At 52.6% G+C, this 27,649-nt stretch overlaps 4 protein-coding genes across 5 annotated transcripts; 2 read left to right on the top strand and 2 right to left on the bottom strand.

Moving 5' to 3' along the window:
* Nucleotides 1–207: 207 nt before the first annotated feature.
* Rnf31 (ring finger protein 31) lies at nt 208–11,987 on the bottom strand. 2 transcript variants are annotated; one of them, XM_006988534.4, is made up of 21 exons: nt 11,628–11,987; nt 11,382–11,528; nt 11,079–11,234; nt 10,809–10,868; nt 10,643–10,712; nt 9,580–9,757; nt 8,468–8,846; nt 8,028–8,315; nt 7,366–7,614; nt 7,085–7,270; nt 6,773–6,979; nt 5,284–5,457; nt 5,105–5,203; nt 4,924–5,013; nt 2,928–3,042; nt 2,698–2,816; nt 2,338–2,451; nt 2,132–2,189; nt 1,195–1,291; nt 433–601; nt 208–349 (listed from the first exon to the last, which is right to left on the bottom strand). In XM_006988534.4, the coding sequence occupies exons 1-21, from the start codon at nt 11,814–11,816 to the stop codon at nt 296–298; spliced, it is 3,198 nt and encodes a 1,065-aa protein (XP_006988596.2). In that variant the 5' UTR covers nt 11,817–11,987; the 3' UTR covers nt 208–295. The 2 variants fall into 2 exon arrangements, with proteins under 2 accessions (XP_006988596.2, XP_076401148.1); XM_076545033.1 differs by lacking the exons at nt 208–349; nt 433–601; nt 1,195–1,291 and having other exon boundaries at nt 2,287–2,451; nt 11,628–11,955.
* A 726-nt stretch (nt 11,988–12,713) lies between these two features.
* On the top strand, nt 12,714–16,588 carry Psme2 (proteasome activator subunit 2). The gene is made up of 11 exons (XM_006988533.4): nt 12,714–12,862; nt 13,175–13,207; nt 13,601–13,663; nt 13,881–13,967; nt 14,071–14,101; nt 14,196–14,293; nt 15,547–15,615; nt 15,757–15,824; nt 15,963–16,017; nt 16,296–16,382; nt 16,470–16,588. Exons 1-11 carry the CDS (start codon nt 12,815–12,817, stop codon nt 16,548–16,550), a joined length of 720 nt encoding a protein of 239 aa, XP_006988595.1. The 5' UTR covers nt 12,714–12,814; the 3' UTR covers nt 16,551–16,588.
* Nucleotides 16,589–18,620: 2,032 nt separating this feature from the next.
* Emc9 (ER membrane protein complex subunit 9) lies at nt 18,621–22,731 on the top strand. Its single transcript, XM_006988531.4, has 5 exons — nt 18,621–18,990; nt 19,147–19,223; nt 22,119–22,188; nt 22,273–22,367; nt 22,508–22,731. Exons 1-5 carry the CDS (start codon nt 18,793–18,795, stop codon nt 22,686–22,688), a joined length of 621 nt encoding a protein of 206 aa, XP_006988593.2. The 5' UTR covers nt 18,621–18,792; the 3' UTR covers nt 22,689–22,731.
* On the bottom strand, nt 22,722–25,618 carry Psme1 (proteasome activator subunit 1). Its single transcript, XM_016006971.2, has 11 exons — nt 25,460–25,618; nt 24,626–24,658; nt 24,416–24,478; nt 24,215–24,325; nt 24,095–24,140; nt 23,879–23,976; nt 23,577–23,645; nt 23,432–23,499; nt 23,286–23,340; nt 23,123–23,209; nt 22,722–22,945 (listed from the first exon to the last, which is right to left on the bottom strand). The coding sequence occupies exons 1-11, from the start codon at nt 25,496–25,498 to the stop codon at nt 22,865–22,867; spliced, it is 750 nt and encodes a 249-aa protein (XP_015862457.1). The 5' UTR covers nt 25,499–25,618; the 3' UTR covers nt 22,722–22,864.
* Nucleotides 25,619–27,649: the final 2,031 nt, after the last annotated feature.

The raw sequence follows: 27,649 nt of genomic DNA, 5'->3' as shown, positions 1-27,649 counted from the left end.
AGAAAAGCCGACACCAGACGATCAGATGTGGAGGGTCTCTCTTGTCCATCCGTCCACAGCACTTCATTTCTTCTAGCCAGGAGTCCGGGAGGGGAGACTGGAGAGTAGGCTGCTGGAGGCCCTTCCAACAAGATTCTGTTCACCTACCCCCCACTTTCCCCAAGGCCCCTAGATGGTGAGGCCAGGAAGAAGGACCACCAAGAAGCCTAGGCCATAAGACGCCTCTTTATTGGTGCCGGAAGGAGCTGCTGCTGAGGGCAGGGTTGTGAAGCCTCATCAGGACCCTTGCCCTCAGCTACTTCCTCCTGCGGGCAATACTCTGTCCCAAGGGAACCTCTTCTGTCAGCTTCTGCAAAGGAGAGGAGAAACAGGCTGTGACAGGTGATTCTGGAAGGCAAGGGCAGAGGTGAAGCTGGGTGCTGGCAGTGTTACCTGTAACAATCGAGCCTGGTAGGCAGGAAGGTCCTCTCCATCCAGCGGTTCGGGATGCACATGGAGGTAGCGGGCAGTGGCTGTCTCCAGCTCCCCCACTTCATACAGGGTGGCTGGGTCCAACGAGTGGGCATTGATGAGGCTCACAAGATATTCTTTGTAGTGTGCCCTGGAGAGGAGGAAGCAGAATGTTTACTCCTCCGTTATCAAGAGTGCGGTCCTATTAACTGTGTGGCCCTAACACCTCACTGGGCTTTGCCAATCTCCTTTTTTAATTGTGTGTTATGTTGTAAGCACCCACATCATGTCACAGTGAACACAGGCGGGGCAGAGGACCACTTGTGAGTTGGTTTTCTCCTTTTACCACGTGGGCTTCAGGGGCAGAACTCTGGTCCCTATGCCCGGCACTAAGCACCTAACACCTGCCCCCCCCCCCCACACACACAGTTGTCTCAGGGGATCACAGTGGGATTTGTTTGTTTGTTTAGTTTTGGAGACCGGGGTTCTGTGTGGCATAGCCTTGGCTGTCCCAGACACACTGGGATTCTTACATGAACAAGACTACAGCTCCTCTGCCTGCTCCACTTGCAGGGAGTGTCCACCAGTATCTCTAAGCTGCCTGCTGTTACACATCCACACCCTTGCCCAGGGGACCCCTCCCTCTGTCCCTCCCTCCTCAAGGACCAACAGAGACCCCATCTTCCGGCCTGGCAGCCTAGCCCTCATCCCCATGCCATGCTCCATGCTCTGGCAGGCACTCACTGGCAGAGGCCGGCATAGCCAGCTGGAGTCTCCTTGCCACAAGCTTCATCCCTGAACCCATCGGGAACCTCTTTTTGCTCCATGACTCGGCAGCCACCTAAGAGGAAGGAAGGAACGGGTCCATGTTGGGAGGGGCTCTGGGCCCCAAAACCTGCTTGTCAGTAGTGGTTATGTCACACTTTGGAGAAGGGTTCGGAGGCAGAGAGACTTGGGAATGGCTGGAGGCCTGGCTGCCTCACTTCTATCACAGTGGCTTATGACCCATGATCACAAGCTCTTTTATGGGGGCAGGGGAACGGTGCCAGGGTCTCACTGCGTAGCTCTGGCTGGTCTGTCACATGCTCTTAAAATTGCTCTCCTGGTTGTTATTTAGGTCCTACAGCCAATTTGTTCTCTAAAGGTCTTGTTTGTTTACTTTTTGAGACAGGGTTCGCTATGCAGCCCAGGCTGTCCTGGAACTCGCTCTGTAGACCAAGCTGGGCTGGAACGACAGAGATCCACCTCCCTCTGCCTCCCAAGTGCTGGGATTAAAGGCGTGTGCCACCATAGACCAGCTCTCTGGAGGTCTTTGCCTAGAAGCTGAATAGTGTAGGTTAGATCCTTACTCAACATCTTTTGTTCCCCACACAGAACCTAAAATAGTAGCCTAAAACCTAAAACAACTAGCAGGCATCAGTTACTCGATGTTAATTATCGAATCCTAACCATTAGAGAACACAAGAAGAGACTTAAGGGCCAAGTGCTTTAATGATACCTCATAATACAGCTTAACCATGAGGTGGATATTATCCTCACCTCACAGGAAGAAACAGGACATGGGGAGGTTGTTAATTACCTTGCCAAAGGACACACAACCCCAGATCCAAGCCTTCCTTTCTTTACCCACAATGGGAACCCAGTATTCCATCTCCACTTCAGAGGTTTCCCTAACACTTACCTCCAGGGACAGCCCGGGTCCCAGCTGGAGGCTCCGTATTAAACATGACATTATTGTCCTAGAGAGAAGTAGAGACATATGGGCATTGCTTCCCTTATCCGGCCACTGTCCCATTTCCTAGCAGTCAGTGTTTTCCGTTCTTGCCCATCCCGTACCCTGTCTCCTTCTAGTAATCTTCACACCCGGCCTGGCTGGCCACCTCTGACCTGCAACAGTTTCTGGAGCCGGGCAGCAGTCCAATCTCGTAGGTAGAAGAGGCAGTCTCGAGGGTGATGGCCATGCAGGGACTTTTTCACCCTGCAATTAGGGTCTGGACATTTCTGGTAAAACCCAAATAGGAGAAGGAAGTCGGAAACTGTTGGGGTCCTGGACTCTCAAGAACCCCTGTGCAAGGGGGGAGGGCACGGGAGTGAGAGGAGATTGTGACATTGAGGGTCTGGAGCATGCAAAGAGGGGAAGAGGGTAGGGAGATGCTTTCTATCCTGCCGACCACTGCTTTCCCCTAGTCCCTGCCCCCACCCCCACAGCTGCCCACCCCTCTCTCCTCCCCCGCTCTCTGAACTCACGTTCTTGGCGTAGAAGGCATTGTAGCAGCCACTGCAGAACTGGTGCCGACACTGAGTGCAGTGGAAATGCATGCAGCCTCCTCGGGCCAGCGCGTAGGAGAACTTGCACTTCGGGCAGTCTGTAAGGGGCAGTAGCTCAGGGTGAGCGCAGTACTGCAGCCCGGGCCCTCAAGAAGGAAGCTTCTGCCCACAGGGCTATGGAGCAGACAGGCTCAGTGGGGCAGCCTTACCAATGCCGTTTTCCTGAAGATACATGGCCAGGCCTTGAGCCTGGTATTCCGGGTCATTGGTGCGTTTCCAGTTCTGGAAATCCTCACAGCTCCGTCCTCTGTGCTGCTCTTCCCACTGCCAGGAGGAAAGTGGGCTGTGCTTGGAAGCTCTACCCCATGCCCTAGTCTGTCCTGTTGGTCCGGCTACTCACACCCATGGGGCCCAACTCAGTTACGTTACTGCTATCTACCACTCACTCAGATCCTAAAATCGAGGGGCCACTGTTTTTCATTTCCCCAACCACTATACACTCGTTCATAAACCCTGGCTGTTCCCATCCAAACCTCACCTCTTTGTTCCTACGCTATCACCATACTCCAGGTAACTGTCAAATCTTGCTTCAAATACTCGCTTGGGTTTTAGTGCCCTGCTTCTTCCACCCCAGTTTTCCCTTTCAAAGTGGGTGTCGGGGAGCTTCCCAGTGCGAGCAGCATGCCACCCTGAGGCATGGTGGTAGGACACGGGCTCGCTTGGTTATTTTCTAGAGCAGATACAAGGCTTTCTGCATCAAACCAACCATCTTCAAGACAGATGACAGTGTCACCTTGTGCTCAGTCTCAAAGTCTGGATCACTCGGCCTCAAGGGCTGCCCTGCCATTCACACTCTCGCTCAGGGCTCCAACCACACATCGTTTTTTTCTTTTTTCCTGATTTTGGCCTTTCTGCGGCTTGTTTTTTGCCCCAAGTACCTTCTGCATGGCTGGCTTCCTAACTTGTAGGTCTGTGCTTAAGCAGCTCTGAGGAGGCGTGGCTGGGTGTGATGGAGCACACTGTAATCCTGGCACTCGTGAGGATTAGGCAGGATGGCAGCAAGTTTTAGACCACTTTGGGCAAAGTCTTCTCTCAGAAAGCCGAAACTAAAGGAGGAGGAAGCGCCTGTCCGGCTTCTCCATCTTCCGGCAGTCCAGGCTGCTCTTCCTCGCTTCCTGACAGAACTCCTGCCTGTGTGCAGGCACATCCACTCTCCTCCCTTCCTTCCTTTACTTCTCTCTCCGAGCCTGGCTCCTTCCCTGGGAAGCCTTTGTTCTCTGTGCATGTGTGTGTACGTGGAGGCCAGAGTAGAACGCCTCGTACCACTTCTTTTTGAGACAGGTCGTCTCACTGGCCCGGAACTCCAACAGGACTTGGTAACTGGCCAGCAGAGCCCAGGGTCCACCTGTCAACAGCTTCCGGCCCCCGCCAGCGCAGGAATTACAAGCGTCTACCATCAGATTTGGCATTACATTTTTCTTTTAAAAATTCAGTGTTTGTGGCGTCAGGACAACAACTAGCAGAAGTCAGGTCTCCCCTTGGACTACGTGGGTCCTGGACCCAGATCTCAGGATGTCAGGTCTGGTGAGGATACCTTGACTCACTGGCTCTAACCCAGCTTTCAATTTTTCTTTTGTTGTTGTTGTTTTTTTGTTTGTTTTTTGAAACAGGGTTTCACTGTATAACAGCGTTGGCTGTCCTGGAACTAGTTCTGTAGACCAGGCTGGCCTCAAACTCAGAGTCCCACCTGCTTCTGCATCTGTAGTGCTGGGTTTAAAGGTATGTGCTACCACTGCCCAGCCCAAACTTTTGTTTATTTTAGTTAATGTACATGGGTGTTTTGACTGCATGAATGTCTGTTCACCACATGTGTGCCTGGTGCCCAAGAAGACCAGAAGAGGCTGTGAGATCAGGAACTGGAGTTACAGACAGGTATGGGCTGCCATGTGGGTGCTGGGAACTAAACACAGGTCCTCTGGAAGGGCAGCCAGGACTCTTCATGGCTGAGCCGTCTCTGCAGGTTCTGGGGACTGCACTCAGGACCTCATGCTTACACCAAGCACTTTATTGACTGTATTATCGCCCTAGGTCCCCAGAAAGCCCTTTCAGCCGAGAGCACGACCATTCTGTTTCCAGTATACTCCTCGAGTCTAATAGAGAACCTGGCGATAGCTTAGTCAGCACTTCTGAAGGGAGGTGACTCACCTGGCGCTTGCAGCGCACACAGAAGGTCTGGTGACACTGGGGACACGTCGCCTCCAGTTGTTCACGTTCATATATGAAGCCAAAGGAACACTGTGAGTGCAAGAGCATAAAGCTATTCAAGACTTGACCCGGCACCATGCCCTGCCCCTCACCAGTCAGCTCCTTTGGCCAGGCCACTTACCTGGGCACACCACAAGAACTTGGGGTCTCGCATGAGCACACCCTCCGTCAGCTTCTTATGAAACAGGGCATAGGCATCTGGGTCTAGGCTCTCTCTGAGCTGGGGACAAGACGCAGAGGTGGTCGATGGGTAGAAACTGTTCAAAGCCTAGTCCACCTAAACCATAGCAGTTGTAGTACCTGGATGTCAAGGGTGGAGAAGTAGCTGAGTAACTGTGTGTCATCGGTAAGGTCAGGGCGGCCACAGGCAGGGCACACCATATCTGTGATGTGCTTTTCCTTCAGGGCAATGGTGAAGTGCTGGCGGAAGCAGTCAGGACATATGGTGCACTCACAGGAGATCAGGGCCTGCATCTACAGTGGAAGACAAGAGGAGAGGGGACTGTGCTGTCCGCCCTGGGACACACTGAGACACTGAGGCCTAATTCAATGGGCGACGACAGCAAGCTCAAGCGCCTAGAGGTCCGAGGCAGGCAACCCACGTCTGAAGACAGCTGGAAGGAGGGCAGCAGGTGACAGTGACACCCACAGTGAAGGCATTTACCTTTCAGTAAAAGCCCAAGATCTCAGCAGAGAGATGGATGATAAACTGGGGAACTTTAGGAGATCAAAATATTGGTTAGGCGACCACCGCTACAGAGCCACAGAGGGGCTTCCTTTATGGCATGAAAACTGTCTATCTTTGTTCTGAACACAGGCTCTTCTCATGTAACCTACGTCAGCTTCTGACTTCCAACCCTCTGCAGCGCTGGGGTCACCAGCATATGCCCCCACGTATGGTTATGCTGTGTATCTGGTTCCGCTGGTGGCTATATGACTCTGTATCTGATATAAAGCTGTAAAGCTGGCAGAGGGGACTGGGGACGCACCTCAGCTGGCAGAGGGATTTCCCAGCATATACAGCGCTCTAGGTTCAATACCTAGTGCTGCATAAACCAGGCTAAAGGGTACACCGGTCATCTCAGTGCTCAGGAGGTGGGGAGGAGGGGCGGGAGACCTGCTTGTCTCTGCCTCCTGAGAGCTAGGTTAAAGGTGTGCACCACACACCGGGCAGAGTAGAGTGCTGGAGGTAGGGCTGGGTCTCTGGGCACTGGGAACACCTGGGCAGGGTGACAATGCCCTAGTGGGGCAGGGTGACAATGCCCCAGTCTCTGTGGCTTCCCAGCCATGAGCTCAGTGGCTGTGCTGTCACACTTCCCGCCTGATGTGCCAGCAAAGGCCCAAAACAATGGAAGCAACAGATGAAAAACTAAAACCGCAAAAACTGTGTGCCAAAATAAACATTTCCTCTTTATACATTGGTTATCGCGGGTATTTGTTGTAGTAAAAGAAAGCTAATACAATGTCTGAAAGTTCCAACATCCCGCCCCCCTTCCCCCCAGGCAGGGTTTCTCTATGTAACCGCTGACTGTCCTGGCACTCACTCTGTAGCCCAGGCTGGCCTCAAACTCACAGAGATCCGCCTGGCTCTGCCTCCCGAGTGCTGGGATTAAAGGCGTGCGCCACTGCCACCCGACCCAACGTTTTTGAAAAGGGGTATTCCCGAGTGCCCTTGTCAGAAGGCTTCAGTGGTGTAAGGATAAAAGGAAAGACAAGGCCACCCAGGGTGAGGTGGCCGTCCACCAGGAGCAGAGCCATTCTAACCCAGGCAGAGCAGGACGGGACTTACCCGGTTGCGGGGAAGGGCCCAACCGCACACAGCACATTCCTGGGCAAGCAAGCGGCGGAGAAAGGCCCGGTCCTGGCTGTGCCTCACAGCCTCCACCACGTCCAACAGTTCATAGTTCCTGGGTGTCTCCTGCAGCAGTGACAGCGCCAGCTCCGCCCGACCCCAGCTGGGGAGTGCGTAGACTGCCAAGAGTCGTCTCACCAGGCTCTACAATGTGATTCAGGAGACGGAGTGGCTGTCAGACCCCGAGGGTCTTCTCCCTCAATCTCTCCCTTTAAGTGGGATACTGGGTACCTCGCCCACTCCCAGCACCTGTCTGTCTAGCCCATCCCAGCAGGGAGTGGGTTCAGGGCCTCTGTCCCACAGGCGCTGATGGAAGGGCTCTAGACGCTGACGCTGTAACTCAGTCAGGGCCCGTGCCACATCGCCCCCATGCTGGAACAAGGCCTGCAGCGACCCATCTTGAGGCCCAAAGCCCAGGGCCCGGAGCTCCTGCACCTGCAATTGAGAGCAGTGAGACGATGCTGAGAGGAGAGAGCGAGCAAGCGTGCTCTGGTGCTCTCAAGCCCATCCCGCCTCCAGCAGAATGGTACCTTCCTCCTCCTGGCCCGCACACACTCCTCTACAGCTTCATCAAGGTTGCCATGACGATCGAGCCAGGCTTTCCGGGCTTCCTGACAGGAGAAGGCCCCCAGCCCTGGATCCTGCTGACCAGCTAGCTCAGCCACCATCTCCAGGACATAGGACAGCTCTGAACGCAGCCACTGCAGGGGCACCTCAGTGCCCGAGTACTGTAGAGCTGAGAAGATCTCTTCTGGGCTGGCACCTGCAGCTTCCCCTTCCTAAAGAACAGACACACCCAGACACCAGCAGAGGAACACCAGGAAGGAAACTCTACCCACCCTTAGCCTGGTCAACAGTGATTATGTGACCAGTGCACAGAATGGTAACTGCCCTTTGCTAAGTATTCAAAGTAAGGTAGCTACAGCTAACAGTAACAAGTCTTATAAGAATGCTAGCCGGGCATGGTGGTGCACACCTTTAACCCCAGCACCTGGGAGGCAGAGGCAGGCGGATCTCTGTGAGTTCGAGGCTAGCTTGGTCTACAGGACAGCCAGGGCTGTTACACAGAGAAACCTTATCTTAAAACACAAAACAAACCCACCACAACGAAAGAATACTAATTAACAAACTGACATCCTCTTTCCCCCAAAGCTCAGTCCCATCTCATCCCAGGCCCAATCCTCACCCTTACCTGGATCATGCTCACTAGCTGGAGACTTTCCTTCCGCATCTTATCTTGTCTCTGCTTCTCGGGGTCTCCGCAGGAGCCAGGCAGGGAAGCGCTGAGGTGTTGCGGGGACCCAGGCTTTGGGAGCTCCTTTTCCAAAGAGCTGGCATAGGGTCGGACGGCGTGCTGTCCTGAGACGGGGTTGCGGGTCCGGTTGCAAACAGCACACACCCAGGCAGGGCCCGAGTTGCAAAAGGTACAGTGATCGCAGTACCACTCTTCAGACTGGGCAGATGAGAGCAAAACATCCCCCTGACGGAAAGGTAGAGAGAGTTATCCTATGGACTGTGTGACCAGTGGCTAAGGTTCACAGAGAAACCAAAGACAAGCGGTACGATCGAGAGAATGGCCTGAGGCCAACAGATGTAAACAAAGAGCTGGGCAGGCTGGCCGGAACAGGTTACCTGGAGGGACTGGTGACCAACACCAGAGTCGTGGGAATCCACCACCAAGCTGGGAGGCTGGGCCAGCCGAGGTCGCTCACATATGGCACACAGCACAGCCGCTGCCTCATTCTCAAAGGTACAGCTCTGGCAGGCCCACTGATCCCGTGTAGGCTCAGGTTCGAGGCCCCCAGTTCCTTGGGAACCCTCTGTTCCCAGCACCTTACAGCCTCTGGGCTGACGACAGGCTGCACAGAGCACTGCCCAAGGCTCGTTTAGCGTGACGCAGGTAGCACAGTGCCAGGGCAGACAAGCATTTGCAGTTTCGGGGGAAGAAAGGGAGCTGTCCCCCAGAGGCAGGGACGCTGAGTGGGGCGGTGGCTGGGACGAGGCGGGTAAACTGTAAGAGAAAAGCAGACATGGCCAGCTGAGGTAGAAGTCAGTACCTGAGTCCCTCACCTCTGTGAACCTAACACTGCCTAGGTTATGATATGCAGCTCTGACCTCTGTGATTGCTGCTCTGTCTAGAATACTCTCATACCTATAGATGACTCAATATTTAAATGATAGATTATAGCTAACTTCTTCTGGGCAGCAGCTCTCTCTTTTTTTCATTTTTTTTTTTTTATTTTTTAAAAAAGATTTATTTATTTAGTTCGTTATTTACTTATTTATTATGTGTACAGTGTTCTGCCTGTATGTCTGCCTGCAGACCAGAAGAGGGCACCAGATCTCATTACCGAGGATAGTTGTGAGCCACTATATGGTTGCTGGGAATTGAACTCAGGACCTCTGGAAGGGCAGCCAGTGCTCTTAACCACTGGGCCATCTCTCCAGCCTCAGGTGGCATCTCTTAACATAGTTCCTTAATCTTATCATGCTAGATGTTTATAATACTGACTGAGGTGATCCTTCAGACGAGACTGCAACCATCTATTACCTATCTGTGTATCACAGCAATCTCCCTATCATGACTGTCATTTGCTTAGTGTTTATGTCTATAATTTCCTTGAGGGCTACACTGGCTGTTCTCTATGAAACAGCCTTGAGTAGAGAACCTGGCATATAGTAGACACTCAAGTAATCTTCAATTTTCTTAATTTCACTCTCACACAGAAAAGAAAGCCTCTCACCTAGAGCTTAGGTTGATGGTTTGGTGGGCCCCAGGCAGGGTTTGGCGAAGGTGATGAGCACGGGACGGATGTCCATGGAATAAAAGGTCACAAGCTGGGCATGAGGTTTGATTACAGGCTGGACAGTGCAGTGTGCCTGGGGCAGAACCACAGAGAAAGCAGGGACCAGGAGTGGAGCCTAAAAAAAAAATCAAAACAAAAGGATAAAACTTAAAAATTCACATACCAATAAATAAATAAGTGTATATATACTATAGCCAAGACAGGAAGTCATACTATGTACCTATCAACAGACGAAAGAAGAAAACAGGTTACACTTAATAAGTAGCTTATATTAACACACACATACCAGAGTATTAGTCACAAAGGACAAAATCTTGTTACAGGAAAAAAAAACATGAAACTGGAGGATACCATATTGAGCAAAACAAGCCAGACACAGAAAGGCAAATATTATCTTTATCTACCCCCGGTCCCACCCCAAAATGTAGCTCTGGCTAGCTTGCAACTCACGACTGGCCTCAAACTCAGAGACCTGCCTGCCTCTGCCTCCCAAGTACTAGTATCAAAGATGTGTTAGGAACTGGGGTTGGGAATGGCTGTGAATCACCATGTGGGTGCTGGGCATTGAATCCAGGTCCTTTGTAAGAGCAACAGGTACTCTTAACTATTGAGTCATCATCTCTCCAGCCCTCAGAGTCACTTTCTTAAGAAGGCCAGGTTACGAAGCTGAAGAAATGGCTTAGCAGTTCACATCAAGTACTGCTCTTGCAAAGGAGCCAAGTCTGACGCCCAGCACTCCTGTTGGGCAGCTCAGCCCTGTGCAACTCCAGCTCTGGGGGGATCAGTTGCCCCTGGCTTCCATGGGCACCTATCTGCACATACAGGCACATGGACACACACCACACTCTCGCGTGGGGGGAGTGGGGGTATGGGGGGGTGTGGTGGTGGTGGAGGGGACCTTTAATTTTTTTTTTTTTTAAATAAAATACAAATACAAGAAGACAGAAGACCTAAATTCTCATCAATCTAATCTAATCCTCTCATACAGGACCAATCATACCTGGGGCAGAGGGGAGGGGGCCAGGAACAATCTCTCTCAAAAGGGGGCGAAACTCTGAAAGCTGCAGCATCTGAGGGAGAAAGCAGAGAAGGGACAAGTGTTTGGGGCACAGAATCCCATAAATACAGTTCCCTGTATTTAACAGCGCCCTCGCTGCTTTCCTTACATCATCTTCAACGCTGTCTTTTAGCAGCTGGTCCAGTGCCTTCTGTCTTGGGTGAGTGTTCTGCAAACAAGAGTAAAAGAATTCCCACCTTGAGCCAAGTTCACCTTGTAAGCCCTGATCCCCTAACACTCAGCGGGAGAAAGGGTAGCAGAAGCTCCCAGGCTGCTGCAGCAACAGAATTTACCAGCACGGGGGTTTTCAAAGTGCCTTGAATTAGGTTGGGCCCCCAGTCTAGTACTTAAGGACCTTAGGCTCAGAAGGCCATCTCACCTGCAACAGCAAGCTGAGCTCCGTGCGAAGCAGTAGTACTTCTAGTGTGACTATGGCAACCTGGTACTCGTCCGGCTCCTCCTGCCCTTCAGGGAAACTCAATCCATCCGGGCGCTCCTCCGTATAGCCATACAACCGCAGCACATCCCGGCCCCCCTGCCACACATTCAGGACCCGGTCACCACCCAGCAGGCCTCCTGGGCAATACAGCTGGGTCCCCCACTCAGCACACCCTCAAGTCCCTTCTGGTCAACCCCCAGCATAGGTCTAGTCCCCTTCTCCAATAGGGCCCAAGGGTTTTACCTGCACAGCATCCACCGTGCTGCGAAAGACAGGGTTATTGAACTTCACGGAGCGCCAGTACCGAGGGCGCTGGGGGCTGAGGAGGTTGCGACCATATTTTTCCAGGATGTTCAGGGCCGTGGACAGAGTGTTGAGGTAGTTTCGGGGCTAGGAGCAGTCAGAGGAGCAGAGTTACCAGTCTGAGCCCATCCGGCCTCTGAGCCTAGGTCCCCCTTCCACGGCGTGCCCGGGCGGACTTGGCCTCACCTCCCCACGAGCGTTGCAGCGGACCAGGCGTCCGGCGTCCAGTTGCAGGTAGCGGGCGGCCGGCGGCAGAGAGGTGGCCAGAAGCGGCGTGAGCTGCTCCAGGGGAAACACCTGCGCGGAATCCCGCCTCAAGGCGCTCGCCAGCTCCTCGCGGGCCGCCAGGAAGGCCCGCTCCTCCTCCGCCGGCATCCCGAGAGCGGGGACAGGCTCAGCTTCGCTGTGCACCCGGGCACGGGCGCGGGCCGCGGGGCGCAGGGACGCGCGGCGCCCCAGCAGCCGAGGTCACTCAAAGCCACCGCCCCGCTCAGCCCCGGGCAGCGGCCAGGGAACAGGAAGTACTGGCAAAGAGGGCGGGCCTGCGGACCGCGTTAGAGGAAGGGGCGGGATCAGAGTGACGGAAGGGGCGGGATCCGGAAGGGGTGGGGCCAGGTTGCCGCCAATGAGGAAGCCGCGGCCCCGGCCCCTCCCCCGGGGCGACGGAACCTCTTCCCCCTGGCCAAGCCCTCCGCCCGCCCTGGGGCTCTCCCCGCCCCCGCGTGGGGTTGGTCTTGTTTTGCCCAAAGCGTTCCTTATCTTTATTTCCACGATGTTGCTCAGTTCCAGTCCCCACCGGGGAAGCCCCACCTTACCGGGGACCCAACTCTGGCCGCCCTTAGCCTGGCTCAGGCGCGTCCCGCCTTCCTCCAGTCCGTCCCGAAGGCAAGGCCGCCCCGCTCCCCTGCTCCCTTCCATCCTGCCAGGCTGCCCCCTCTTCCGATCCTCCCTACTCTCCCGGATCCCACTCGGTCCCCTCCTTAAAGGCTAGCCTCAGGGAGCCCCACCCCCGGGCGCCCCCTTTCTGATTGTCCCACTCTTCTCCCCGTCCAGCGCCTCCCCTGGACGGCCCTTGGTGCAAGCTCCACCCTTCTCCCCGAGGCCGCCGCCGCGGCTCGGCCTCCGCTGTCCCACGCCCCCCTAGCCCCTCCCTCGGACATCCCCTCGGCTGGTGATGAGGCCAACGCCGCCCTTCCCAGGGGCAACTGGTTGGGAATGGCTGAAGGAGGACTATTGACTGTTGGTGGCCTGCCAGGAGGAGGGGGAACCGAGGGAGGGGGCGTGGCTGAGGGGGGTGGGTCTGGGCCTGGAGAGTGAAAGCGAAAGCTGGGGCGGCGAGCCCCGAGAGTCGAAGAGCTAGCAAGTGGGGAAGCATGGCCAAGCCTTGTGGGGTTCGCCTGAGTGGAGAAGCCCGTAAACAGGTAAATGGGAACCGGGGGCCAGGAAGAGGTGGGGAGTCCCGACGGAGATAAAACTGGGTGCTCCTGGGCACCGAGGCCCCTCGTGAGAACTCCCCCGACCGACCTATCTTTAGGGCATTCACTTCTGCTCAGGGGTTACCACTGCCCTGTCCTCTCGCCAGTCTGTGCACTCAGCAGGGTCTTCCAGGGGACACTGGCATGGTGGGACAGGCTTGAACCACAGTTGGGGGGCACCCGATTGCGGGGGTGGGGTGGGCTCTTAGTCTTTACAACCGAACCCCCTAACCCACGTCTGCTTGTTGCTGTCTGCAGGTGGATGTCTTCAGACAAAATCTTTTCCAGGAGGTAAGTCTTTGGGTCCAAGCGATTCGACCCAGAATCCTAGCGCTATACTCTAAGAGCCACAACCCTTGAGAAAGCCCCAATTCACTCCAGTTTTGGTCTCTCCTAACGCTCATGCTTACTCGAGGTGATCGCTAATGATTGGTTTCCACTCGTAATCTGATCGCTCTTAGAACTCTCCCTGCCTTTGCCGCTTCCCCACCCTCTTGTGACCGAGAGGGAAAGGTGGTGCCCAGGGTACCCACAGCCCTTCTCAGGATGGGCGAGCCCCTTTGATTCCACGTCGGCAGTTTCCTCATTTGTGAGTCTGGGACTCGGTAGTTTCTGAGGGCCTGCTTCCCAAACATCTCATCGGACATCTTGTGTGATCGTTTTTTTGTAATGTTAAACTCACAGGCTGATGACTTCCTCTCGACGTTCTTGCCACGGAAAATCATATCCCTGAGTCAGCTCCTGCAGGTGAGTAGTAGTAAGACTCGTCTCCCCCATCTCCTGGCCTCTCTCCCACCACCTATCCTTAGACAGCTAGTACTGGCTGGCTGGGAACTCAGGCCCGTACAAAGCTTGAGCCTAGGTTGGGAGGGAGAGAGGAGATGGACCCCGAGAAGGGAATGGAGGGAAGGCTGTGGCTGATGAGGGGAGGAGACTGGGCAGTGCCTAAGAATAAACTCTGCAGGAGGATTCCCTCAATGTGGCTGACCTCTCCTCCCTCCGGGCTCCTCTGGACATCCCCATCCCAGATCCCCCACCCAAGGATGATGAGGTAAGGCATGCAGCGTGCAGAGGGTGGACTATAAGCCAGTGGAAATGACACCACTGTGGCCTCCGTGAGTCTCCTAAAGCTGCTTTTCCCCCTTTTGCCTTAGATGGAAACAGACAAGCAGGAGAAGAAGGAAGGTAATGGAGAACTGGGGGGCTGGGGGGGATATGGGTGCACTGATGTGGAGCAACAAAAAAGCCGTCTTTTTCATCTGTCTCCCTCGTTTCATAGTCCCTAAGTGCGGCTTCCTCCCCGGGAATGAGAAGCTCCTGGCCCTGCTTGCTCTGGTGAAGCCAGAAGTCTGGACTCTCAAAGAGAAATGCATTCTGGTAAGCCTGGGAACTGGAGGAGGTGGGAAGAAAAGCAAGGCAAAGCTATGGTCACTTCAGATCTTTCACCTAGAGACCCGGTTTTGAATAAGGGAACTTTGTTTTGTGTCTCGGATTTATATATGTTTTTTAGTTGTGTGTGCGTGCACACAGGCATGTGTAGGTGTGTTTTCCATTGCATACATATTTGAAGGCCAGAAGTCAGTACTTGGAGGGTGTTTTGGTTTTTTTGAAGCATGGCCTCGCTGAACCCGGAGCCTGCTGTCTTAGCTATGCTGGCTTACCAGGGAGCCTCCAGGATCTGCCTGTGCCGCCATCACACACTGCTCCCCCAGCACTGGGCTTGCACTGCATGCCACTGTGCCCGGCTTATGTGTGTGCTCACAGTTGGACTACAGGTCCTCATGTATTTGTGTGCACTGCAAGCATTTTGCCCACTCTCCTCCCCTTTGGGTGTAGATAGTCTTTGTTTTTCTCATTGGTTTGACGTCCGTCTGGTATCACAATGGTAGCTCTAAAATAAAGGACTGTGCTGTAGCTACCTCTGTAACCTCAGAACTTGTCATATTAGGTACACAGTATAGGTGATGTGATACAGTGAGTTGGTTTAAAAGCTTGAGCCCTAGAAAGAATCTAGATTCAAATCCTGATTCTGTCATTTACATAGGTCTCTTAGACATTCTGTGATTCCCTTGTTTCCTGTGTCAAATGGTACAGTAAGACTGAAGGCTTTGAAAGCTTGCCAATAATTAGATGAGATCAATAACTTACGGTATGACACCTAGCATGTAATAAGTGCTCAGTTAGACGTAGCTGTTATTAAGAAGTAGCATAATGGGGGGGCAGAGGCAGAAGGAGCCTGTGAGGTCAAGGCCAGCCTGGTCTATATATGGAGCTCCAAGACATCCAGGACTACATAGAGAAACCCTGTCTCAACAAAAGAATCTTCCACCTTCCTTTGTAAGAGAGAGATGGCTCAGAGGTTAAGAGCACTGGCTGCTTTTCCAGAGGACCCAGGTTTGATTCCCAGCAACCACATGGCAGCTCATAACTGTCTGTAACTCCAGTTCCAGGGGATCTGACACCCTTTTTTTTGGCCTATGTGGGTACCAGGAATGCACGTGGTGCATAGATATACATGAAGCCAAAATACTCATACACATAAAAAATAAAACAATGAAAAAATAATTTTTTAAAAAGTGGCATAAAAAGAATCCAGTAGGTTTGTTCAATGAGTGCTCCTTTTAACATAGATAATCACCTGGATCCAGCACCTGATCCCCAAGATTGAGGATGGAAATGATTTTGGGGTGGCAATTCAGGTAAGAGTTGGTGACTGAAGACCGAGTGGGAAGAGACTGGGGAGTGAGGGATGGAGCAAGGCATGGAACAGGAGGTAGGAGGAAGAGGGAATGGTAAAGGGCGGAGATGAAGTGTTCTCTTCCCTTCTCGTGTCCCTATAGGAGAAGGTGCTGGAGCGAGTGAATGCCGTCAAGACCAAAGTAGAAGCCTTCCAGACAACCATTTCCAAGTGAGAGCAGCTACAAGACCACAGGGACCCTACAGGGACGTTCCTGTAGGAGTCTCAAGCTAGGCAGTTCTGTCAGAACGGTAGGGGTGGTCTGTGTGCGTGTACATCTCCTTTAACGCACACGTTCCTTACTTACAGGTACTTCTCGGAACGTGGGGATGCTGTAGCCAAGGCCTCCAAGGAGACCCATGTAGTGAGTGCAGAGTCTACCGTTTAGCTGAGGCTGGCCTGGGGTGGGGAGAAGAGGTCCTGTTTGTTTTGTTTTTGACTTGCACCATGTGGAAAATATTATTCTGAAAAGCAAAACTGGTTAGGGCTCCAACATCCTTGACCTTCTCTTTACTTAATTCTGTGTTTGTTGGTGCTGTCACGGGGCTTATCTTCCAGTTAATCTCTCTTCTCTGAATGAGAAAACAAGATTACTGTCCTGACCTCCCCTGGTGCTGACTCAGTTTGCTTCCTGCTCCCCAGATGGATTACCGGGCCTTGGTGCATGAGCGAGATGAAGCAGCCTATGGGGAACTCAGGGCCATGGTGCTAGACCTGAGGGCCTTCTACGTGAGTGTGGGGTGAGCTCCTGAGGGAAGTGGATGGAAGGGTGTGGGAAGCCAAGAATCTAACTTTGTTCTTCTGGCCTTCCTCCAGGCTGAGCTTTATCATATCATCAGCAGCAACCTAGAGAAAATCGTCAACCCGAAGGGTGAAGAGAAGCCATCCATGTACTGAGCTAAGGACTAGAAGGAAAATAAATGACTTATACTTGATAGATTCCCTCTGTTGTTCGTTCAGAGCATTTATTGTGCCCCCTCTGTCAGTACACCAAGGAAACTGGATCTGGTAATGAAGAGGGGAGAGGGTTGGCTGGAGGGATGGCACTTAGCTGTTCTTCCAGAGGACCCAGGCTAGCTGCCCAGCACCCACAAAGTGGCTAATAACTGTCTGTAACTCCAGTTCCAAGGGGTCTGACACCCTCCTTTGACCTCTGTGGCACCAGATACGCACATAATACATAGATACACATGCAAGCAAACCACCCTTACTCATAAAATAAAAACAAAAAATTAAAAAGAAAATGGGAGAGGGTGCCAGGAAAGTGAGGTTGCGCGTGAGGCCCATTGTGTTCCTTCTAAAGAACAGGGTAGAGCAGGGCATGGGTGGCACACCTTCAATTTCAACACTCAGGAGGCAGAGGTAGGTAGACCTCTGAGTTCAGGGCCACCCTGGTCTACATAGCAAGTTGAAAAGGAACAGGGTAGAAGTTTGCGTGCCTTGTCAGCCATGCAGGTAACCTGTAGTTTGGAATACCACGAAGGTATTTCCATCTCATTTCAGGAGGGCTTCATGGTAAAAGGGTATTTGGGCAAAGCCTTTGGAGGAGGAATTGGCTTTGGATAGATAGGGAAGCTTAATGGCTATGGTGTGGGAATTCAGAACAGTTGTGGAGCTGGGAGCAAGGTTGGAGAGAAAATGAGGTTATTTTGAGATTTCTCAGTCCTGGCGGAGAGGAAAGGTCTTTTAAAAGGCATTAAGGGAGAACATAGCACCACCGGTGGGCATTATTGGGGCGGGAAGTTGCCTTTCTATCTCTTGCCCACTCCCCCAATCAGTTTCTGTCTTTACATCTGTTGTGTTTTTCTTCTTACTGTTGTGTGTGTGTGCGTCTGTGTGTGTCTGTGTATGTCTGAACGTATCCCACATGTGTGCTGGTGTCCATGAAGGCCTGAGGAGGGTGCTGGATCCCCTGAAAACGGGAATTCACAGGCAGTTGTGAGCCACCTGCTGTGGGTGCTGGAAACAAGTTGAATGTGACTGCTGAGTCATCTCTGCAGCCAAGTTCCTGAGACCGTTTCTGTTTGGTTTTTAGACAAGCTGAGGCCTAGGCTGGCCTCAAACACACTATGTAGCTGATGCTAACTTTGAACTCTTCCTCCTGGCTCCACCCTCTGGGTGGTGGGATTGCAGTATAGGATTCACTTCTGAGGTGGTGGAGACATTGGTTCCTCTGCTGGGTGGCTTGTTATAGACGCCAAGGGACTTTTAAATTCAGGCTCTTGGCCTGTTTTAAAATACGTCAAAAGAATGTGCTGCGTTCTTGTTAGTTTGGCAGTTGGAGTTCAGTGCTCATGTATTACTTATCTATCCTTAAAGGGTCATGGACTTGTACTCTGCCTTAAAGGTGCTGCACTACGTTAAGGAAGCCAAAGGCCGGCCAGAGTTTGAGGTTGGGAAGATGAGGCTGCTGTTTTATCTATGGTGCAGACCCACTCTTTAGTTGGAGCAAGGCGAACGGTTTTGTCGCCAAGGTTTTCCAGAACACCCAGCTATCGGCCAGCCCTCCACCTAGCTGTCTGCCCAAAGCCAGTAGGGACAGGCAGAGCAGGTAAACAGCCCACCTGCAGTAACCCGCCCAAGTTGGAACTAGATGAGGTGTCTCAGGGTCTGTTAAACCTAGGGCTTTCAGTTGAGAGATGGAGGCCAGCCTGGGCTAACTGAGACTTTGTGTGTCCTCCCTCTTAAACAAAACAAAACCCAAAGCATAAACCGGGTAGTTTAGCTAATAAGCCTGTGGGCAATTTTCTTTCCTTTGCCCTAATGCGTTCTTTCCAGTTCGCTGTAGGCCAAAGCAAGCCAAGACAAATTTTAAAATCTTAGATTGGACAAAATGAGAGCGTCTTGTCCTATCAGAGAGCACCACGGAGGCGGGACTCTTGGCTAGGGTCTGACTCGGAGCCGGCCGGCGAGCAAGTGCGCCTGCCCGGGAGTGGTTAGAGGAGGCGGGGCTCAGCTCCTCGGGCTGTGTTTGGACCGAATATTGGCTCGTGTTGGGGGTAGGCTGTGCCGAGAGCTCGCCTGGTGTTCCAGGCATCTTACACCCGAGTGAGGAGGTGCAGGCCAAGGCCAAGCTCGCTTGCCGTGCGGGCGAAGCCACACTGGTTGGGGTTCCGCGTGCCCGCCGGCCCCGTTCGCTATGGGGGAGGTGGAGATTTCCGCCCGGGCCTACGGGAAGATGTGCCTGCACGCCTCTCGGTACCCGTACGCTGCTGTCAACGGGTTGTTGCTGGCTCCCGCGCCGCGGTCGGGAGAATGCCTCTGCCTCACCGACTGTGTGCCCCTCTTCCACAGCCACCTGGCCCTGTCCGTCATGCTGGAGGTGGCACTCAACCAGGTTTGGCCTCGAGAACCCCGCCCCCATCCCCACTCACCGCCCCCCACAACCCGTTAGGACCCTCAGCCTAAATGCGTGCTCCACCCCTTGGCTGCAGTATGCACCCACGGAGCCAGGAGCATGATTTAGCTACTGATGGCCCCTTTCTCACGACAGGTGGATGTGTGGGGCGCACAGGCCGGTCTGGTGGTAGCTGGGTACTACCACGCCAATGCTGCTCTGGACGACCAGAGGTGAGTCGGAGAGCTGGGGCCGGAAAGGCAGGTGATTGTGGCCGGTGTGGGTGAGGTGCAGCTGGACCAGCGTCATCCCTTTTATTTTTATTTTTTCATCAAGTACTTAGCAGCGGGGCTGCACACCAGGCGTTATACTGAGTACTGGAGTGAGGAGATACCAGAGAGGAGTATGACACGGTGGAAGGACTCGGCAGTGGGGGTGGGACAGACAGCTGTCTGTCAACATAACAGACAGATCTTGACTGAGGGGCTTTCCAAGGTGCTGTAAGAACGGAGGAAGTGCGACCAGCAACTTAAAAAGCCCACCACTTTAAACCAGGCGGCGATGGCGCACGCCTTTAATCCCAGCACGCTGAGGGGCCGAGGTAGGCGAATCTCAGTGAGTTCCAGGACAGCCTGGTCTACAGAGGGAGATCCAGGACAGCCAGGAATACACAGAGAAACCCTGCCTTGAAAAACTATGATGATGATGATGATGATGATGATGATGATGATGATGATGATGAAGAAAAACTATAATGATGATGATGACAACGACGATAATAATAATAATAAAATAACAAGAAAAAAAGCCCACCACTTATACATATATACTGCACACACCAAGTACATTTGATTTTGATATGAATTAAGTTAGCTCTATTGTAATTTGCTTCCCCTTCCCGGACTTTTGATGTCTTTCCATCTCAAGATCTACCTCATCCTAACAGCTGAATAGTATAAATGTGGACACATCATAATTTAATATTATACACATTGAAGTTATCTCCAGTCCTGTGTGTGTGTGTGTGTGTGTGTGTGTGTGTGTGTGTGTGTGTGTGTTTTGTTTTTCAAGACAGGGTTTCTCTGTGTAGCTAGCTCTCTTGGAATTCACTCTGTAGACCAGGCTAGCCTCGAACTCAGAGATCCACCTGCCTCTATCTCCTGAGTGCTGGGATTAAAGGTGTGAGCCACCACAACCAGCTAAAAATAATGTTTTGTTTTGATTTTTTTAGAGGAAAGGAAAAAAAGATACGTTTAATATGGCCATACTAGAAAGAGGTCAAAGAGATCCAACGAGACAACGCTACTTTTCCCAAGTCTGTCTTCTGGGTCACAAAGAGATTAAAGTTTCAAGTTTAAGTAGAGAGACAAGTTTATGCATATCTAAGCAGTCAGGAGCAAGGTTCAGATTTGCCCCGTAAGGCCACCTGACAAGTTGTTAGAGCCCTGAGACGTCTCTTGAAGCTGTGTGTGTGCAGTAGGAAGGTGGGAGGGTCTCTGAAGGCCCACCATTATAAGTGTCACTTGGGTCTGTTTTGATGACAGTGGCCGGATGACTCAGGGAAAATCAGGGTCATTAATCATTAACAAAATCATTTTGAAAACTCAAGGACAGTTTTATTCGAGTTGAAAAGACCCAGAGCAAGCAAACTCCTTTCAAGTCATACCCTCTAACCAGCATGGAGGCCACACTCGTCGCAGAGAAGCAGCGAGTGCTGAGCTGTGGAGAAAGAGAAAGGAAGCCCAAGATATCAGGAAGAAGCACACTTAGGTTCTGACCAGCATCCAAAAGAAACAGCAAAAAAGTTAGGCGGTTCTAACTCAGGCCTCAGAGAGTTGGGCAGACCCAGCCAAACCTCATGGTGGCTCCTGGGGACTGCCTAGATTATTTTAAGTCAGCACATAAAGAAATTGGTTCCGCTGTGGCATTTTCAGACATACTTTTTTGTTTTTCAAGACAGGGTTTCTCTGTGTAGCCTTGGCTGTCCAGGATCTCGCTCTGTAGACCAGGCTGGCTTCAAACTCACAGAGATCCCCCTGCCTCTGTCTCTCCAGATCATGCTTTATTCTTTTGTTTTGTTTGTTTTTCGAGACAGGGTTTCTCTGTGTAGTTTTGGTGCCTTGCCTGGAACTCACTTTGGAGACCAGGCTGGACTCAAACTCACAGAGATCCACCTGGCTCTGCCTCCCGAGTGCTGGGATTAAAGGCATGCGCCACCACCCCCCAGCCCACATTTTATTCTTTTAATTTTAATGTGGATTGTTTTGCCTGCATGTATGTCTGTGTGAGGGTGCTGGATCTCCTGGAACTGGAGTTACAGACAGTTGTGAGTTGCCATGTGGGTGCTGGGAATTGAACCCAGGTCCTCTGGAAGAACAGCCAGTGCTCTTAACCTCTGACCCATCTCTCCAGCCCCATATTTTATTTTTTGTTTGTTTGTTTTTCAAGACAGTTTTCTCTGTGTAGCTTTGGAGCCTGTCCTGGAATTGGCCTTGAACTCAGAGATCCGCCTGCCTCTGCCTCCCGAGCGCTAAGATTAAAAGCATGCACCACCACCGCCCAACCCATATTTTATTCTTAATTCTTCCCCCTAGTGCCCTACCCTGTTCCTCTTCCCTACTTTTGCTGGTCCCTATCATCCCACCCAGTAAATTATTTATTTTTGTGGTTTGCCCTTACTGTGTGTGTGTGTGTGTGTGTGTGTGTGTGTACTTATTTGTATACGTTTGTATACATGCATGCAGTGCCCCCGGAAGAGGACGTGGGATCCCCTGGGACTGGTTGTAAGCTGCCATGCAGGTGCTGAGATTCAAACCCAAGTCCTCTGGAAGAGTAGCTGGTACTCTTAACCATTGAGCCACTGCTCCAGACCTCTTGTTTTTAATTTGGATGATTAAAGCAAATTACCTTCCCCAAAGCCTACTTCAGATTTCCGCTCTCCCCGGCAGAATCTGAGCACCTGTTCCCACAGCATTCAAGCATCAAGCAACCGTGCATCCAGCAGGCCCGACACTCCCAGGCCAGTTGCAGGGAAAGGCTACAGCTGTGTGCGCATCTGTGAGACCTGGGAGGAGACCTGGGTCTGCCCTCGGTTGGCTCCTCACTCCTCTGATCTTCCCCCTACACAGCCCTGGGCTTGTGGCCTTGAAAATCGCCGGGCGAATTGCAGAATTCTTCCCTGATGCAGTGCTTATTATGGTGAGGCTTGGCTTTTGAGTGGGGAGGTGGCGAGGGAGGGAGTCAGGAGAGCATCCTGAGACTCTCGCCCCTTTGTCCACCCAGCTGGATAATAAGAAGCTGGTGACTCGGCCTCGTGTACCTCCAGTGATTGTCCTGGAGAACCAAGGTCTTCGATGGGTGCCTAAGGACAAGAACTTGTGAGTGTCCCACCACCTCTACCTCTTCTTGGAAGTCAGAGACTCCTCAGGCCTCCTCTGTCCTTGGTCCTGCCCCGTGACTTCTTTTCCGTCTGTGTGTGGCCCCACTCTTTGACCTCCACGTTTTGTTTTAAATTTAGAGTGATGTGGAGAGACTGGGAAGAGTCCCGACAGATGGTGGGGGCACTGCTGGAGGGCCAGGCCCACCGTCACCTCGTGGACTTCGACTGCCATCTTGATGACATTCGGCAGGACTGGACCAACCAGCGGCTTAACACTCAAATCACCCAGTGGGGTGCTGCCACCAGTGGACATGCCTGAACCAGAGGGTCAGAGTACAATAAAGAGATGGGCTGGTGGGCGACCATGTATTTATTGTGTTTGGGAGGCAGAGTAAGGGAGAAACCCCAGCAGGAAGAAGATTGGGTCCAGTCTAGAGTTCCTGGTGAAGAGCAGGAAGGTCTCTGTTGTGCCCTTCAGAGAACGAGAGAGGGGCCTCAATAGATCATTCCCTTTGTTTCTCCACGGGGCTTCTTGAGCTTCTCAAAGTTCTTCAGGATGATGTCATATAACACAGCCTATAGGACCACGGAGTCGTGGAGGTCAGCCAGGGGCCCCCCCAGTGGTTCTGTGTCCCATTTCTAGCTTTGGAAAGGCTGATTTTGTCACCCTCCACCCCAAGTCTGCTTGGTCAGAAATCGGATAGCCTGGGAAAGGTGCTTCTGTCCACCCCTGCCCTCCTCTTCCCTCCTCACATAAGCATTGCGGATCTCCATGACCATCAGCCGGATGTCCTGGTACTCGGCCTCGTCCAGCTCATGCACCAGCTGCCGATAATCACCCTGCAGAAACTCAGGGTTAGTCCTGACTTGAAACGTGTCTTCTTCCCCAGCTCAGCCTGACCTGGGCCTCACCTACCACGTGGGGCTGTTTGGCTGCTTTGGCTACAGCATCTCCCCTCTCGGAGAAGTACCTGTGGGAAGCAGATGTAGTGTGAATGCAGCGGGAAAGGGAGGGCAGAGCAAGTGAGCCAGCCTGTTCCCAAAGGCAGAGGTGCAACTCACTTAGAGATTTGAGTGTGGAAGCCCTCCAGCTTGGTGTGAAGGCTGGTCATCAGCTCAAACACCTTCTCCTGGGGAAGAACGTGGTGGTGAGAAGGAAGCGTGGACTACACAGGAGGGCTGTGGATTGAGGGGGCGGTGCTCTTACCTGGACGGCCACTCCAAAATTATTCCCATCCTCTATCCGAGGTATCTGCAGTTGCAACCAGGTAGTGACCTTGGAGCGAAGGAAGGTATCGAGGTTTTTATCACCACGCCGTTCCCCTCCACATACACACTCCAAGTCCCAGGTTCCTATTCTTCCCTTGTCTGCCCAGTGGATGGAGGAATGCCAGGTCCATGTTGAGCCCAAGGCTGGCTCACTTGCTCTGCCCTCTCCTATGTGCCATTGTCCTAATTGGCAGGAGTCAAGAGGACAAAGCCCGAGGCAGGGATGAAAGCAGAACTCACCAGATTGAGTTGCTCGATGACATCCTTGATCTCAGGCTTTAGGCGCTGCAGGAGGTCCACAATTTTCTCATTGCAGTTCACTGGGCCACAGGGAGGACCTAGAGAGTGTGCCATGGCTCAGTTAATGGCTGAGCTTGGGAGGGCTGGAAAGGGGCGTGTGGAGGGCACCGTGGAAGTTCTGAGACACAAGCCTGTCTCTTTCTGGGTTTCCAATACCTTTGTCTTCATCTTCCCCTTTCTTCTTCTCATCCTTCTCTTCCTTCTGAGGGGGGAGGACAGGACTGAGGCCGGTTTTCTCTAGGGCTGGCCCACCTCCTCCCAGGTCTCCCAACTTGCCTCCTGCTGCTTCTTCCGCTCCTCCTTCTCTTTCTCCTTGGCTGGATCAGGGACTGGGATGTCCAACGGAGCCTTCAGGTTGCTCAGGTTGGCTTCATTGAGAGCTGGCTCCTAGTGGTAGGGCTGGAGATGAAGATGTCCCTCTTATCACACCCCCCCCCATCCCCAGGCTCCTCTGGAGTCCGCGCAGGGTCCCCGTACCTTTAAGAATGCGTCCAGTTCTGAGATCTTCTTGGGAAAATAGCTCCCAAGCAGGTTTTCTGTCTGTGTGAGGTGGTGGGAAGAGGAGGATGGGGTCATAACCAAATGTCCTTTCCTAGGCAGTGAAGTAGGGGCTCACACTGCCCAGCGAGGGAGGGCTGAGCAGCAGCAGTTGGGCGGAGGTGGAGTTGCCGATGAGGTAGGTCTTACCTTGCTACACAGGTCTTCACGGAACACATCCACCTGTAGGGTACAGGCAACCCTTCAGAAACCTAGTTTTTAAGGCCAGTTCATTTGACAATTTCCTTTGGGAGGTGTAGGGCCTGACTTGGGGAATAGAGGAGTGGATCCCCCCCTAAGGCCACACCTGAAGAAATTGAGATGGGTCCCTGGATAGGATGGCCTGAGGTGGTGTGGTAGTTTTCTGCACACCTGAATCTGGGGAGAGTTCAGTGGATCCTCAAGGGGTTCACTGGATTTGGGGAGAACATTCCTGGAGTCACCGGGGTTGTATATGGAGAAATAAGAATGCCCTCTGGCCGGGCGTGGTGCCGCATGAATGCCTTTAATCCCAGCACTCGCGAGGTAAAGTCAGCTGGGTCTCTGAATTTGTTGAGCCCAGCCGGATCTACATAGCGAGTTCCAGGACAGCCAGGGCTACATAATAGAGAGACCCCGTCTCAAACAGAACAAAACCCTCAGCCAGTGGGCAGAAGCAGGGTACAACAGGCATGTGCCCTTCCTGAGTCACGGATCTCGGGAAGGGCTGATCTCAGGTGGACGGGGCAAGTCCCTCTCCCCGTCCCTGTGTGTAGTCCGGGCCCCAAGCCAGCAGACTTCACACTAGCTCTCGGCTTCATTTCACCCCGCTGGACCACAGCCGCCTCACCTACTCCCAGGGGGATCAGGTGCTTCTGGCAGCAGGCTCGGGAGCAGACCCCCGACTCAAGATGCGGGGCCGGGGGCCGATCCCCGGAGCCTGGGTCCGCTCCGAGCCACGCCTCTCTAACGCCTCTCCTCCCTACTCGAACCCGCGGCGCTCACCTTGGCTTGGGCTTCAGGATGGACCCTCAGTGTGGCCATGGTCAGAGCGGGGGGCTGAGCGCCGCACGAGGAGCCTGGAGTGGGCAGCGGGAAGGGAAAGTGAAAGCTGAGCTCGAAACCTGCACGGCCTTCCTTGATTTGGGGAGTGGAGGGACTGGAGGAGGCGGGGACAGCCTACGGAGAGGCGGGGGCTCCTCCTGCAGCCGGAGTAGCGTTTCCGCCCAGCTCCCATGTCTCTCCCCTCTGCACCCAGGCCCGCCTGCCAGCGCCTGCACCTCTGCCCCTTCCCGCCCCCACCTTCCATTTCCGGCCGCCCCCTACTTCTGCTAGGGCCAGGGCAATCATAAGCCTCACTTGAGGGTTTTCAGTCTTTTCTGATTTGGGGCAAGACCTGGTCTCTCCTCGCCTTGCCGGCGTGGTCCCCTGACTTCACCGGCATACTCCAGCCCACCCAAGGACAATGCTGAGACGCTGGCGCTATCCTTAGCCAAGCTCCGCACAAAGCCATTGGGGCACACTCTCTTGCCCGATGAACCATTCCCCCACAGCAGGGGTTCAGGCCTCTGTGGTAAAATCCAACCTTGCTTTCAAAATCACCTGTCCCCTTCAAGCTGCCGGTCTATTGCTTTCCACACTCATTCATTACACAAGCAAATACTTGTAGGTAGTGTTTATTCCGGCTTCAAGGACTCAGCCCTTGGGAAGTGTACAACACCCTTCCCCCAGTGTCCTCACTCTGTTCTCAGCTCAGATGTCAATCTTTCAGAGAGAATTTCCCACCATCATCCTTCAGAAAGTACCTTCCCCGCCCAGTACAAGTCACCCTGTTTCGGTACCTCAGTGGCACCTGTGACTCTGACATCAGCCATTTCTGTTTGTTTTGTTTTTGAGACAGGATAATATAGTGGTTTAAACAGGGGCCTGTCGAACTTCTGTACAGGGTTAGTGATAGCTATGTAGGTTTGGGAAGTGTTACCATGTCTGTAGCAACTCAACCACTACTTCTTCCAGAGGAAAGCCGCCCCCGAAATGAATTAGTGTGGGCGAGTTTCATTAAAACTTAACTGTAGACTGGAGATTTTGAGTTTCAGGTCATTTTCACACGTCACTTTTACTTTTTTTCAACTTATTTATTTATTTTTATGTTGAACAAAAAGTCAGGCTCGGAACCTGGAGGTGGTGGCGAACGCCTTTAATCCCAGCATTCTGGAGGCAGAGGCAGGTGGATCTCCGATTTGGAGGCCAGCCTGGTTTACAGAGTGAGTTCCAGGAGAACCAGGGCTACACAGAGAAACCCTGTCTTGAAAAACAAAAACAAAAATTGTGGGAGGTGGGGAGGTGGCTCAGTGGTTGAGAGAACTGGCCACTCGTCCAGAGTACTTCTGATCAATTCTTAGCACCCACATGACAGCTCACAACTGCCTGTAACTCCAGTTCCGGAGGATCCAATGCCTTCTTCTGGCTTCCGAGGGTCCTGTACACACCTGGTGTACAGACACACATACAGTAAAAACACTAATAAACATTAAAAAAAAAAAGACAAAGTTTTCACAACTGAAGAGTAGGAACACTACTGAACTTATCTCCCTGGGATGCTGTGGGGATTAAAATTGTCTGTGTGTGTACGTACATGAGAGTGCATGCACATGATGAGTCCATGGAAGCCAGAGGTGAGTGGTGTCTTCCTCACTCTCCTCACTATACCTTATTTATTATAAAAGGTCTCATACTAAACTGTAGCTCACCGATAGGCTCGACTAGCTGGTGAGCAAGCTCCAGGGTTTTCCTGCTTCCACCTCCCTGCTGCGCTGGGATTAACAGGCCCATGCTGCCATGCCCAGCTCACTAGCTGGGCTCTGGATATTCCAACACTGGTCCTTACGCCTGCACAGCAAGCGCCTTACCCCCTGAACCATCCCCCTGGCCTCTAGATGTATTAATTTATATTATTATATATAATATATATATATTACACACTCTTAGAATAGTGCCTGATGCGAGCAAGCATTTGCTATTTGTGTGTTTCTCTCTTGCTTCCTGCAGAGCTCATCTGCTTCCAAGCAACAGAAGCCTTGTTTGTCTTGTTCAGACGGCACAGAACTATGCCTGGCTCAACACACCTTTGTGAAATGAATGAGTGTGGTGTTCTCATGAGACAGAGATGGGAAAGATCCTGGCATGAAGCATCTG

The sequence above is a fragment of the Peromyscus maniculatus genome, chromosome 9 (genome assembly GCF_049852395.1).
Source record: "Peromyscus maniculatus bairdii isolate BWxNUB_F1_BW_parent chromosome 9, HU_Pman_BW_mat_3.1, whole genome shotgun sequence".
Classification (NCBI taxonomy): Eukaryota; Metazoa; Chordata; class Mammalia; order Rodentia; family Cricetidae; genus Peromyscus; species Peromyscus maniculatus.
The sequence above is the reverse complement of the archived record's forward strand: the minus strand, read 5'-3'. Positions and strand labels throughout refer to the sequence as shown.

Coding starts and splice junctions, on each gene's coding strand:
- Psme2 (XM_006988533.4), top strand. CDS start 12,815: ATGGCCAAGCCTTGTGGGGTTCGCCTGAGTGGAGAAGCCCGTAAACAG. Junction 13,968..14,070: donor CCCCACCCAAGGATGATGAG/GTAAGGCATGCA, acceptor CTTTTGCCTTAG/ATGGAAACAGACAAGCAGGA. Junction 16,018..16,295: donor CCTCCAAGGAGACCCATGTA/GTGAGTGCAGAG, acceptor CCTGCTCCCCAG/ATGGATTACCGGGCCTTGGT.
- Rnf31 (XM_006988534.4), bottom strand. CDS start 11,816: ATGCCGGCGGAGGAGGAGCGGGCCTTCCTGGCGGCCCGCGAGGAGCTG. Junction 5,458..6,772: donor GGGCCCTTCCCCGCAACCGG/GTAAGTCCCGTC, acceptor CTTCCACTGTAG/ATGCAGGCCCTGATCTCCTG. Junction 2,452..2,697: donor ATGCCTTCTACGCCAAGAAC/GTGAGTTCAGAG, acceptor GGGTTTTACCAG/AAATGTCCAGACCCTAATTG.
- Emc9 (XM_006988531.4), top strand. CDS start 18,793: ATGGGGGAGGTGGAGATTTCCGCCCGGGCCTACGGGAAGATGTGCCTG. Junction 19,224..22,118: donor GCTGCTCTGGACGACCAGAG/GTGAGTCGGAGA, acceptor CCCCCTACACAG/CCCTGGGCTTGTGGCCTTGA. Junction 22,368..22,507: donor GTGCCTAAGGACAAGAACTT/GTGAGTGTCCCA, acceptor TTTTAAATTTAG/AGTGATGTGGAGAGACTGGG.
- Psme1 (XM_016006971.2), bottom strand. CDS start 25,498: ATGGCCACACTGAGGGTCCATCCTGAAGCCCAAGCCAAG. Junction 24,326..24,415: donor AACTGGACGCATTCTTAAAG/GTACGGGGACCC, acceptor CCCTACCACTAG/GAGCCAGCTCTCAATGAAGC. Junction 23,210..23,285: donor CAGCCAAACAGCCCCACGTG/GTAGGTGAGGCC, acceptor GAGTTTCTGCAG/GGTGATTATCGGCAGCTGGT.